Raw genomic sequence first — 14,312 nt, 5'->3', positions numbered from 1 at the left:
GGAAGGAATCAGAATCACATCAAGAACATCCTCACTCTATCCAAGGTAACTTTTCTTCCCAGAATTACAAAGGCTTAGAAGGGAAATCAAGTGCAGAATTAGCACTATACATAAGCATCAAGTTGGACAAAAAACAGTCCAGGTTTTCTGTTTGTTTTAAATACAATTACAAAAATGCAGTTAAAAACCCTGGAAGTTGCATTTCTCTGCAATAACTGAAGTACATTAAAATCCCCTTATTCTAATAAAACCTCAGAATTTGTAAAAGGCATAGGAAGTAAACTCATTAAAAATTGTGTATGTATTGCAATACAATTTATTTTGCATCTTCACAAAGAACAGAGTTCCCTTGTGTACAGTCTGCTCTTGCTCCATCCCTACGCTAAGTTCTAAATAAGCTTCCTAGACATACAGAATACATCTCTGTCTGAAATTTGTTAAAATTCCTATTAGCTGAAAGACAAACTGATAAAGAAACTAATTATGTATCTAATAATCTTAATCCAGAGAGCTGCACCAAGGAGGAGTTAGAGAAGGTGTGTTCTAGGGATTATTATAGATGTATTTTTATTGGCATAGCATGAAAATTAAGCATTTTGACTTAAACCCACACTTTCAGAACAGTCTGCACAAATTCTGAAGACCCTTGCAAGCCTGCAATTCCATATTCCTTCATGATAATCAAGTACATAAGAAAAATTATATTCACATCGGCATATTTTTATCATGTGTAAAACAAAATCTGTTTAAGAGCATAACAGAATTTTTCTTCATACTCAAGTGTTGTCCATTCTCTTAACGCCTCACATGCAACAACTTGGAAATAATGGCAGAAAGACATTGCTTAATTATAGACTATTAGTTCCTCTGCTTTAAATGAAACTTTTCAATAATTTACATATAGAAACAAACGTAACTCAACTCTACGCATAAATAATGAACTGCTAAAAGGAAATATTTTTTTTTGTTAGCCACTTACAAAGCAGAAGAAGTAGGATTCTATTTCTATATTTTCAATTGTTTATATACAGTGCATTTGTAGGAACTGTTAGAATGTCCAAAAAGTCACAATGTGTGTTTACAGCGCACACAGTAATTATTTCTTAGACTGATGAATAGGTTGCCCCCATTATTTTAGATATAAATTTACATTACACTGCCAAGGAGATATTTGCCTACTTTCACATACTTGAAAGTGTTTTCTCACATTATTAGTTATGGCTGGAAGAGTGACATGAGCATAAAAATGCCATCAGCAAATACTTCCAACTTTACAAATATATTTTTCATCTCATCCTCTACTCTCACATTTCAACCTTAATTTGTAAGTTAACATGCAACTGTTTTTAGGTTTACTTTAAAATTCTTGACATGGAGATTTAGAACAAAACACTACTAAATTTGAAATTTATTAGATATTCTACATTTTTAGTTTCAGTAACTTGGAATAACATCAGCCCATTTTGATTCAATACATTTATACAGTTGCTCTGAGAACAAGTTTCCAATCTCTGCCATACATTGGAGGTGACAACTGATTATATAGTTCACATCATCAACCACCTTGCTACAAGAAGCTAGACATCAGTTTCTCTTTAAATTTTGTTACTCCAAACTCAAAGATTATCCCGAAACACCCTCTCCAAAGGAACTTCAGTGTTTGCTTCTGTAATGCTGTAAAACTAGTCTTAAGTGCTATACAAGCAAGTTTTTGGTTCCCCCCTCCTCCCCCCAAAAAAATTAAAGTAAGGTAACAAAAAAATCCTAACCAGAAGAACATGCATCTTCAGCAAGACCAAGCTTGCAGTACAGTAATTTTTTTAAATGAAACTATGACATTTCCATTGATATTAGTGGTCAACTAAAGATTCAGCTACAATTAGGTATGCCTGAAATCTAATGAACCATCAAGGAGTAGCTGCTAAGGACTATAGAGTAGGGAAGAAGGAGGTTTCTGGCCTCTTAGGCCACAAAGAATAACAGAACTATTAATACCAGTCCCAAAGTGGCTTTACAGGCTCCCCTGGCAGATTCCACAGTCTACATTATACTATTAACAAAGAGCTGTTGCACAAGTCAGTTTTATAAACAGGCTCAAGCAAACACACTTGTAAACAAGCAAATACATATGGAAGGTAATAGACACAGTTAATTTCAGAATCCTCAAGTACAAAAGGAGTAAAGGAAGACAATCAGTGTGGCCTTATCTTTACTTTTCAGAGTGAACTAGCAAACCAGAGCTCTATGCCAAACTAATTTATCATCTTCATATTTTACCAGGCACTTCAGCAGCTATTTTTACGCTATCCCAAACACTAAGGTCAATCTTCTGTAATAACCAAATATCACTTGCCCACAGAATCTAAATCGAAATCCTAGATCACAGATGCAAAAAGTGGAGAATTTCTACCAGATGATTACAGACGATCTTCTGTTTATTGCATGGCCAGGAACATCTACTCCAGCAAAGCCATAGCTGGTTAACCAGTAACATGCTGAGTAAAAAAGTACTAGGGGAATAAGACCCTTTCCTCTTCTACACACACCTAACAGCCAAGCTGTTTCAGCTCTGCTAAGTGGAAGTCCATTTCTGTTCCTTGAACCAGTAATGTTCTATATCCCTTTGCTGCACCAGTTCTGAGACTCTCCATACCTTGCAAGTCAATTCAATTCACTAATCCCACAGAAAAATCATTCACATTTTTTCACTTCCCAGCTTAATGAGCTACAGCAGCTCACAGAGGATCAAATAAATACCAGAAGCAGTGAAGAGACATTCTCTTTGTTTCCTGATAACAGCAAGTTCTGTGAGATACCTTGGTGAGCTGATGGAAGTAAAAACTAATGAAGCTAACTACCTGAAACTGTTCTAAGTAGTGAGTCACTTTCAGTTAATGCAAAATTCACCAGCTTTATCAGGGCAGTCACTATACCTACAGTTCAAATGTTCCTATATGAGATATGCTTTCAAGACAAAGAATAGAAAGATTTCCATCTTTGACACACTCTGCAAGTCTGTGAACTGTGAGTTCAAACACAGAGCAAAGTTTTATTTTGAAGACTATGCCAAGAGTTGATGATACTTACTAGTCTGACCAGCCTGGTTAAGCCTCAGCTAATACTTTCCCCTTCTGGTCCCATGCCTATCTACTATTTGATCGTGTAATGCAATACTACTGTACCAATTTTGTAGCAGATTTCTGCTGTGGTTAGAAATTCACAGTGTATTTTTTATGTCCCTGCTTCAGTGATAAATTTCGGAAATAACAGAAAAATGCAAGAATCTGGTTTTGATCTGTTAGACAGCTGATATTAATATGCAACAGACTGATTCCTTTCAGGTTGGGCTGACAGTTTTGAGGTTTACAAAGCATGGAAGAAATTCCCCAAACTACACACTCAGCTGACTGCAGAGCTTGAGGAACAGCACACAACTTGCAAAACACCTTAAGTTTACACTAACTAGATACTGTACTTTGGCATCTGCAATGCTTCCCATTTCACAGCTACAAACCACACAAATACCTTTAGCAGTTCATGGTTTGTTTGGTTTTTTTAAAGCATGCTGGCATTGAGCATACAAATAGCTTCATTTTTGCCCACCAGCGAGATTAGATGCTGCACTAATTAATGCATTTGGCAACTGAATCAATACAGGTAGGAGTGAGTTTTGCTGGGTTCAAGACCTGGCCAGGGCCAAGCTTCCCCTGCTACAGAAAGCAGAGCAACTGGCATCGTTGTTCTTGGATCACGACTAAGACATATAAAGTACAACCGCCCTTCTCCCACAGCATCTTCCTCAGCATGCCAAAGCAGATCTCGGCAACACAGGCAGCAGAAAACCTAGGTTCCTAAGGCTCCACTAGAAGCAAAAGGGTTATAAGGTCTTTTGTTGCCCTCTGGTATCTTTTATCCTTCTAGACCATTGCTTAGTTTCCCTGTTTCTATAGCTGGCCTTCAGGAAGTTTGTTTAAATCACAGAACTGCCCTAGGCGAGGTGAGACAAGAAGGCAGTTTTTATTATACTACCTAATCAAGGGAGACTCTCTCACTTATCTGAGAGCACATTAAATAAAAGTTCCCAGTATACCAATGGAAATTGAAAATGGTTTATTCTTAATAAAAGAGTACCTTAGAGAAGGATGGAAAAATCCTGCCAAAACCTTCCTCTTGGAGGCTATGGGAATTATTTTCTGTTAAGAAGAAAGGAACTTGTAAGAACACCAGTCTGAGTGCTTGGCTCTGAGAAGTCCTGGAAAAATAAACTCATCTATGACCATGAAAACTAGTTTTCTACTTTTTGAAATTATAAGTTCACCCACTCAATATCCATCCACCTCTCACACTGCTCCCCCAGTGCCAGGCCACAAGCGATACACTGGACAAGTGGTTTGCACAGTTGACTGGTTTCTGCAAATACAGAGCTCTTTTGCAAGCTCTCCTTGTGCTCCGTCTTCATTCAAAAACCTGCAGGATTTTCATATTCTAGCCCTCTCAGAGAAGCTTGAATTTGGCTAACAGACTGTGATATCAGAAAGATCGGGCAATAACTGCCTAAGCTTCACTTCCTTAGAAAACAATTTAAAAAGATCAAGAAGCATGGCACAGTCTGAGAATGAGACACAAAGCAACGCTTACTATGCAATTTAACAAACCTAGTCCCTTTCCAGCTGCACAGCAAACAAGACGAATAAGGGATGAAAAAAAAGGACAGGCGTTATATCATAAACATCTCAGCAGTTCCCAGAAATCAAAGAGAGGAATAACAATTTTTGCATTCGCACGAATGAAACGTGACCAAAACCCTTAAACTCCTTTTTCATTCTTAAACAATCAGGACAAAATCGCCTAATGAATAATTGAACAGCCAGAAGAGCAAAAGCATAAAACTATCATTTTCTTAGAGGCCAGCTGTGATTAAAGCAACCTCCTTTGGTGGTTGTTTTCCATGTAAAACATTCTTCTTTTAGTCATAGCCAATTCAGAAGAGAGGTCTCATTCATTTTGTCACACTACACTCAATATATTGAGTCTGTAAGAAATTCTGTGACAAAATAAGCGGAAGAGATCAAGGAATGGAAAATGCCTTCTGCAAAGTGAAGTGAGGTGAAAGAAATTTTCAGGTTAAGTTTAAACGCCTCTTTAAAAGATTCCTTAGCAAAACGAACAGCAACTGCAACACTAAAGAACAACATCAGCTGTTTGGCTTGAAAAAAATTACCCACAAAATCTTGCCAAAGTGACTACATTTAAGGAGAACTTACTTCAGGAAAAATCCTATTAGTATTATAAGACTTCCAGAGCAAATATCTGTACCAACACAGAATATTACACTATCTACCAAGGAGAGCAAAGAATTTGCTAACAATCCTTTGAGTAATTTAAATTGATCAACATAACGCATACAGCTCCACGGTCTTGGAAGTGACATCTGTTCAGTCAGTTTTTGAGTGAGGGCTGGGGGAAGACTGGCTCCAGAGAGCACTCTGATACCTATCCAGAGTTAAATCAGCATATGATTCTTCTGATTGTGCATCTGAAATTTAACTTTGGTTTGCTACTCAACAGACAGCCTAGCCAGAATGATAACATGTGTGCACAGCACGTTACACACCCATTGCTAATGTTTTCCAGAAAGACAAAACTCTTTAAAACCTTGATGTCATGAGTCCCAGGAGTGAAGCTTTTTCAAATAGGCAGTTTCAGCTCATAGACCCTGAGGACTTCCTCCTTTTCGTGAGCTGCTTGGAAGTGATTCACTAATAAAAACAAGGCTGTTGTCAGAATTTGCTACAGCAGGATCCTCACTTTTGAGAGAAACTTTAGATGTGCAGAGATATCCCCTTGACGTTTTTATAAATAAAAAGTTTATATAATTTGGGTAAAATTTTCTATGTATACAGTTATTGAGAGTTGAAGAAAGAAATCCTTGCTAAGCATTTGTCTTCAAAGTTTGCTACAGTTATGTTTGGGTTTTTTTTACTTAAGTTATCATGTTATTCATACCAATGAAAGCCAGAAACTGACCAACATGTCAACACAACTTCATACAATAAAGCACTCATAGGAGAAAGTAAATTAACAAATCTACAGAAGAGCTTATTTTGATAATATGAATACTTTTTCCTATTTTTATCAAGTTAATTATGTCTCTAAATCAGGAAAGAAAAGAATACTGTGTGAAGTTTGAGTCACAGATTTGGATCCAGATGCTCTTGCTCACTTTCTCCAGTCAGTTTTAATTCAACTAAATTATAAGTACCTGCTTGTTTCATTTAAGTTACAAGAATGCTTAGAGAAGTAGAGAAAGTAAAAAAACTAGGTCTGACAAAAAGACAGAAAGGTGCCCTCACAATTTCTGGCGGGGAAGTTTTGTTCTATTCCCTTCACTCTTCAATTATCTTTCCAACATATTGTCAACATCATTTCCTTGACCTGTTAGAGACACTGCGTATTTATGGTTGGGTTTGGTTGTTTTTTGTTGTTGTTTTGTTTGGTTTTTTTTAAATCTGAACTGGTTAAAAAACAACCCCAACATCAAAACCAAACACATCTTTCAGGATGTCAGCAGGAACTGACCAAGATATAGGCACAGGCCATACAGGAATACAAACTGAACATCATGAATTGCTCCCATCAATCTGTTCTTTGACCTTTATGCAAACAGAAGGTTTAGGAGATCTGTCACAAGTAGGACAGCTCCTTCCTCACTTGACTTTCATTTTTGACTAAAACTCTCAAAAAAAGATCTTCCCCCCCCCCCCCCCCCCCCGTAGATGCACACTACATCCCCTTCAATTTCCTGCTGATCTAGAAAACTGAAAAGCTCTATACAAGAAGAGAAACATTGATTCTGGTATTAAACATTCACAAGATGCAACAGTAGATGACATATAAGCTTCTATAGCTCCAAGAGCTGCGAGTGCTACTTAGTAAGAAATTGAAACAAGCTACAGATCTGGAGACATTTCTATGTATATGAGTAAAAATACTCAGGGAAGTGGATCTCTCTGTCAAGGACATTTGTAGGAGCAACAAGATTAGAAGCTTTTCAAGAACTACCTACTTACCAAATCACATAACTGTGTTTATAGAGAGAAAAGATGCAGGCTCCAGCAATTCCTCAATTCTTTGTCCCTACATATACTGACTTGCTTCAACTTACCATCATCTCCTTGAGTAAAGATTTTTCAAAACTTCTAGACAATAAGCACAACCATTCTGAGTGAAGAAGGAAGGATAAGACTAAAGACAGTTTTTACATGTCAACTACCACATGTGCTTACAGCCCCTTACACTTACTGCTCACAGCACATCCTGAAGACCTATGAGATGTGGCAGTAATGAATTAAGCTCTTTGTGATTTTATCAGGAAAACTCATTAGATGAATTCTGGAAAACATGCATTTGGGTAAAATGGTGCTTTAATATAGCAAAGGAAGTACACTGCTGTTGTGAACAGCAAGCTTTGAATCCAGGAATGAGAAACTTTGACAACTACCAGATACCCAAATTCATCTAGTAAATACCCAAGTTGGAAAGCAACAATAACTACAAAAACTGAGAAGATGTCTGGTGCAAACATGTAGAATTATAAAGTATAATTCATCTTTAGAAGTAGTTCAGAATTACTGTGGCTTTATCTCAGCCCTGGAATACTCTCTGCTGCTTGCCCTTTTTTGTTTACTGTTCTGCTCTGTGTGTGCTGCTTTGGGGGATAAAGCATATTGCAGTCAAGGTAATCACCATGGCTTTAATTCTACTGTCCATGCAGCATTCCTGCTCACTGAACCATTCTGTACCCAACAGCAATCCACTGGGGCTACTGAAAGCGATCCAGTAACCCAAGAATGGAGCACAGCACCTCTAAGCTGCTATGTAAGACCACAAATCCTAAGAACAGTGCCTATATATGACTACATTATGAATCATACACGGGAGTACAAAGCAGTGACAGGTGACTTTCAAGAAGCCACTTAATGCTCTGACCATAACAGTAGAACAGTGGAGACAAGTGACCATAGTCATGCAATTTTCCTTGCCACAGCACTTTGCTCCACATACCTCTGATTTAGAGAGAAACAAAGAAGTAGAACAAAGAGACATCAAAACTGATTATTTTTCAGTTGAAAGTTGTTAGCATTGATTTGATAGAGTTAATTTTTTTTTACAAACACAACTTAAGATCCAAGGGTCAAACATTACCCCTAATACTTACCTGAAAACTAACAAACAAACAAAAAGCTTTAGTCATTGATGCAAACTTCCCCATGTTCTTAGAAAAATTATTACTGGGTAAGATGCTGCCATTGACAGCTGCTCGTTTTTTCCCCTACCTCACACCTCCACGGTTTCTCCTCCTGTTCCATGAAACTCAGACAGACAATTAACATGGATGATATCAAAGAGCTGTGAAGCAGCCCAACCTGACAACTGAAGAGCTGAGAACAGGCAGCTGGAAACAGCAGCCTCCTAACCCAGATCTGCCATGACCAAACTGTCTGACAGGACAAGTACAACAAAGCTTTCTCATTGAAGGCAGTAGGACTTCCCCCTCCTTGCCTTCTCTTTTTTTAAATAACAATAATAAATGTCCAGCCTTTTAAAGAATTTCCATGTAATTATGACTATTAGAAAAAATTTTACAGTTTGTAAACCAGACAGCATTACAAGTGTAAAATATCCTATTTAAGACACTCCAGACTGTGGAACTACCTGTGTTTATCACATCTAGCACCTTTTCTCATACACTGTGGGAGCAGGTACACAGTCTAATAAAACATGAGTTGTTATCTCACCAGGTACTTTTGATAGAATACAGCCACCTGGTACAATTTAAAATTTGGGGAGCAACATAATTCACGGCTCTGTGCTCATTCAAAAATACAAGCAACCGTCTGCTGAGAAGCTTCCCAAGGAAGTATAGTTGCTATGAACATTCAATCACAGGGCAATTTTTATACATCAAGATATTTCTCTAAGAACTAGAGAAATATCTACTTATAGCGACTGTTGGTTTTGAATGAATCTGACCAGTTAAAAAAAAGGTGAGAAGTCTAAGCTTTTAAAGTATCAGAAATAGCTCAGAAGACAAGAACTTTCTTTTCACTGAGGTGTCAGCAGTATAACTTTTTCTAGGACAGAAGCAATTAACTTTAATTTTCCACGTACTACCCAAGCCTTCACAGAACACAGCAAACATCAGCACATATTGACAATGACTTCTACTGCACATCAAGTTCAGTCTTTTCTACAAGGAAAATTCTCCAGAATTTCATTAAGCTATTGCTCTGGGGCAAAAAGCAGCAAGAACCAATGTTACTGGTCCAAGTGTTCAAGTAATGGTTGAAGTAATGAAGCAACATGAAGTAGATGTACTGCAGTCCACACACCAGGAGGGAAAATATGGTGTGGGAGGGAAGAATGCTAATAGGAAAGAGTGGGAATGGAAGCACATCTCTCAACTCATCCCTGAAATACAGTGGAGATATGAAACTTACCCTGCAACTACCACTAACCTTATCCATCTCTCCCTTTCCCGAGGGCCAGCAGAGGAGCCAATTTCTCAATTCAGGATCCTACCTTGAGATATCAATTCTCCTATATCAATTCTCCTATATCAATTCTTCACTTAGATGGATTTAATCTTGTCTTCTCCACAGACTTAGACACGCTGTGCTATCACAGTGACTGTCACACAGTAACTACAAACCCCAGGGCTCTGAAGGATAAAAACTGTTAGAAATTTGGAACTCAAACTCCCATCTTTGAACATGAGAAAAGTAGTACAGAGTATGCTATAAACTATCACAGTCAAGATGCATCTCCTGTGTAATACATTAGAGAGTGAGCAATGCTACTGAGCCCCCAGGTAACGAGGCTGGATGTCCTAAAGTTTTGGGGTTTATGCTAGAAACTTCACAGTAGCTCAATTAATTTGAGCACAAATCCCATCCTTGAAGCTTTCCACATCACACTTGAAAATAAATATGTAAACTCTATCTACACTGTCAACAGGTAGCGAAAGCTTTACGAGCCTTTGCAACTTTCATGATGATTCTCAGAATCACCAATTCAGCAATTTTCACCTTATTCCCCAAGTAGTTTAATCAGTGTCACTGCATTCATTCAGACAATAAAATGCTCTGGCACAGGAAACAAATTGCAGTTTGAAGTCCATGTAGTTTGAAGCAGCAGGAGTATATTTAGCATATTACCCTCACATCCAACGCAAAGCCTCTTTCTTGCTGTAGCAATATTTACTCAGTGGCAAAAGATACCGCTGAGGTTATAATTGTTCATCATCTGACCAGCAGTAAGACACTGCTGACCCGAGACACGGTCCTTCAGACAACCCCACCACGTCCAGTGCATCGGCGCAGCAGACCTCAGCCGCCGCCTCCGGGGCATCCAGCCTACCTCCAACCCCTGTCCCGCCCCGGCTCAAGACCGGGTTCCGCCGGGGGGCGCCAGTATTGGCCCCGCTACCTGCTCCTTTACCTGGTGAAGAACTCGGCAAAGCTGCTGCCGGCGCCGGCGATGCCCGTCCGCCGGACTCTCTCCGCCGGCTCCTGCGACGACGCCGCGGGCGCCGCTCCTCCGTGAGGCAGGTGCTCCGGCGCGCTGCGGCGCCGGCTCACCTCGTACGTGTTGCGGGAGTTGAGGTTCACGTCCGTGAAGCCGAGAGGCGCCGGGGGCAGGGCAGTGGGCTCCGCCAGGCCCTGGGAAGTCCCCACGCTGGGGACGGCCTGCGCCCCGCTGCCGGCGTCGTCTCCCGGGCGGAGGGACGGCGGGGGGCTGCCGGCGGCCGCCTCTGCCGCTCCTCCGCGTCGGTCCGCCTCGCTACGCAGCCGGCAGCTCCTCAGCGGCTCTTCCAAGGCAGTTCCCCCAGGGACTCCGCCGCCGCCACCGCCGCCCCCCGGGCCGGGCGGGCTGAGGAAGAAGCCCCCGTTCTGCAGTTTCGCTTCCTCCTCTCCTGGCTCATCCCGCTTCGGCTCGGCCCGTCCCGCCCGAGCGGGTGGCGACGGCGGCGGCCCCTGCGGCGGCAGCAGCAGGAAGCCCACGTCCCCGTTGGTCATCCTCGCGGGGGGGCCCACGGCATAGGCGGCCCCGTTGGCGGGCTTCTCCGGGAAGCGCTTCCCCCCCGCCGCCGCCGCCGCGGCGGGGCCGAGCGCCGCCAGGTACCGCTGCAGCAACCGCTCTTGCCCCGGCCCGCCGCTCCTCCGGTTCAAGCCCCGGCTCCCATCCCGCTCCCCGTCCTCCTCCTCCGTCTCCTCCTCCGCCGCCTCCTGCCGGCCCGCGGGAAGCACGGCTGCGCCGCCCGGAGCTCCGGCATCGTCCGGCCCCACCATTTGCCGCCGCGGAGCTCCGGGGCTGCCAGCGGCGCGGCGGGGCGGGGACGCGGCCCCCCCGGCGCAGCGGGGGCCGAGGGGGGCGGGGCGCGCGCGTTCGTCCGCACCGGCGGCGCCGCGAGCGCTGGCAGCCGGCGCCGCGCACCGCGTCGGACAGTGGCCTCGGCGGGGGGGCGGCGGGCCCGGCTCACGCAGGCGCGCGGCGCCGGCGGCGGCCCTTCCCCCCGGAAAGGCACCATGGGGAGGCAGGGCAGGAAGCGCGCGCCCGTGCTCCCCGGCGCAGCCACAGCCGGAACCATAGAGCTGCCAACTGGGCAGGATCTTCCCCGCCAGAGCGGCGCCTCGCAGGCCCCTCCCGCCGCTACCGTATTTCCCCCGGACGACGCGCGCAGTCACCGCAGTCCCCGGCGTGCCGCGTCCCGCCCTTCGCCACCGAAGGGCTCAGCCGGCGGCATCCTCCCGCCCCCTGAGCCGGGCCCACACCCACCGCTCGGACCGGCGCTCCGGGCCTCGCCGCCCGCCCGCTCCCGCGGGGATCGAAACAGTTCGCGGGACGCTCCGGCTCCCCCAGCACCCCCGCAAGCCTCGCGGCAGGCCGCTTTCCCCCGCGCCGGCGGCCGGGCAGGCGCACTGCACCGCGGCTGCCGCGGTCGCCTTCGCCTGCCCCGCCCTGCTCGCCCACGGAGCACCCGAGGGCAGGAGGCGAGGCGCGGCCGGGCTTACGAGGGGACCCGCAGGGCGTTCAGTAGTTTCACATTTCCCCTTTTTTTTTTTTTCAAAGAGGGAAAGTAATAAAAAGATGCTCAACAGCCGCGAGGGGCGCCGGCTGCCACAGGTTAAGGTGTGCTGGCGGGAGGTGAGGCGAAGGGGCTGCGGCGCCTGAGGCAGGGCAGGAGGCATCCGCACCCTTTGCCCGTGCGGCAAGGGGAGAGAGAGGCAGCCGTGCTGGGGCCGGACAGAGCAGGGCATATCGCAAGAGCGAGTCCCCGGGCAGGCGAAGGCAGCGGCAGGGCGCGGGCTGCCCTGGCCACGGATGACAGGGCAGGCGAGGCATAGCCCAGGCCTGCCTGGGGCTCTTTTAGGAGGAGATAGGACATAAATAACACATACTTGAGAGTCTAAGGGGAACGAGAGATAAAGGAAAGAGAACTAGAAGAGGCAGTTAGGAATCATGGGGTGAAATCCTCTCCAGAGCAGCACTGGGATCTCATAGCTCCGCAGATGAACTCCAGGGAGGTGGATGAAAGATACGTAGGATGTCAAGAGCCCAGCATCTGTGTTTCCTACTGCATTTCTTCAGGAAAAAAACAAATTATTATAGTCTCCTCCACCTAATGAAGCAACGAAACCAAAAGTCCCAGGCAAAGGGGCTTCAGGTCTCCAGAGAGGTAACAGCCCATGAAAGGTATAGCTTGCTACCACTCATCCTAGGCAAGCACCAAAGGTAGCATCTCATCCCAACAGATTACCTTTGTATTCTTACAGTAAATACTCACATCTGGTAGCAAGGGGAGTGCCATTCCCTTGGAAATCTTTGGCCAGAGAAGGTCTCCATTTGGTAACCCCACCTTCAGTAGTTGGGGGGGGGGAGTGGCAGTCCTTGCTTTTAAAAGGGAGGCATGCCAAGAGAGAGAGGCCTCACCCACCACATGGAAATGAGCAGATATCCTCTTAATATATTTTGGTTTTGTTTTCTTGAAAACTCTGGACATTTTAAAAAGATTTAACTGGGAATCTTCATCTAAATAGAAAGCTGCATTTTGTTACGACTTCTTATTAGGAATTTGCAACATAAAGCCTTCCAGATGTTGCTTTAGCAAAGAAAGAAAAATAAAGATGTTGACAGAGTTTTTTCTCTTTTTATCATCTTGTGACTGCATTTCTGAGTTCAGGTGTGCAACACTGTGTATCGCATACATAACAAGCACATCTGATGCCTGGAGTCACCCTTTTGACTGGAGTGGCTGGCAAATACTTGGGATCTCAGAGACAGGAGAAGAAACAAATCCAATTTTGTTCTGTTTTGCCTTGCTTGTCTTGATAGCAGGCATGCAGCCTCATCCAGCTACAGGTGTGCCATTTAAAGGACCCTCAGCTGCTTGCAGAAATGCCCCCTGAAGGTTGCCAGGATGACTTATCCTTTGGATATTCTAGTTTAACTGCTTGTGGGACCACTTTGCAGGCTACTCCTTCAAAACAAACCATTAGCAAAGATGAATTAATTAGGCTTTTGTTGTTGTTGTTAACTAAAGCTTTTTAATTAAGCTTTTTGCTTCAACTAAGTGGGTAAGCTTTCTGTTCTTCACTGTGATACCCAGGTCATCTCAGACACATTAGGGTCTGATCAGCGTGCTTGCTCAGTGCTAGAGAGGCTCCCTCTGCCTCTCTTTACTAGTGAGGAATTTAGGTTTAAGGAAACACTCAGAAATCAATGGAGTGTTTGTGCTCATTGTTAACAGTGTTCACTGTTTACCTGGGATGCTGTATGGCAGCATCACTCTTGAGTAGACTATGAGTTAATTAATGCAGAACCTGCAAAACAGCACCAGGTGTTAAACAACTTAAGTGAAATGAAGACTGGTACCGAGACTGTAACACAGGATTGTCTTATGGTGAACTTACTTCAGTCACTTCAGCAGGGATAGTTGGTAATTATGCCAGGGATTCCAAAGGGCAGCAGGTTGTTTTGCACAGAAAAGAAACCCCACTTGGTTCACTGCATTTGCATTGATTTCCACCTTTAGGACACTTGCCGAACAGGCAAATTAATCGTTTATATATACTTAAAATCACCAAACAGATTTCCAAATAATATTTTGGATTTTAAATCACTCCTGTATGATGGAGTTTGGACCTGAATGTGGATGTTGAAGCTCTACTGCTCAATCCCAAGGGATACTCCAATGAAGTAAAGAACTAAAGGTGTAATTATCAGGGATGAGTATTACACAGTTTGCACAT

At 43.9% G+C, this 14,312-nt stretch overlaps 1 protein-coding gene across 3 annotated transcripts in view; it reads right to left on the bottom strand.

Moving 5' to 3' along the window:
* Positions 1 to 11,942, bottom strand: part of TBC1D12 (TBC1 domain family member 12) — a 44,947-nt gene extending 33,005 nt beyond the window's left edge. For 2 of the 3 annotated variants that reach the window (XM_062001489.1, XM_062001490.1), the window contains exon 1: positions 10,501 to 11,515. In XM_062001489.1, the coding sequence (XP_061857473.1) occupies positions 10,501 to 11,351 (851 nt within the window). In that variant the 5' untranslated portion in view covers positions 11,352 to 11,515. Of the gene's footprint in view, positions 1 to 10,500; positions 11,516 to 11,838 lie in introns of those variants that run through there. The other variant, XM_062001491.1, reaches the window with a different exon arrangement.
* Between the last annotated feature and the right edge of the window lie 2,370 nt (positions 11,943 to 14,312).

The sequence above is a fragment of the Colius striatus genome, chromosome 8, assembly GCF_028858725.1.
Source record: "Colius striatus isolate bColStr4 chromosome 8, bColStr4.1.hap1, whole genome shotgun sequence".
NCBI lineage: Eukaryota > Metazoa > Chordata > Aves > Coliiformes > Coliidae > Colius > Colius striatus.
Note: the sequence above shows the minus strand (reverse complement) of the source record. Positions and strands in the feature narration are given on the sequence as shown.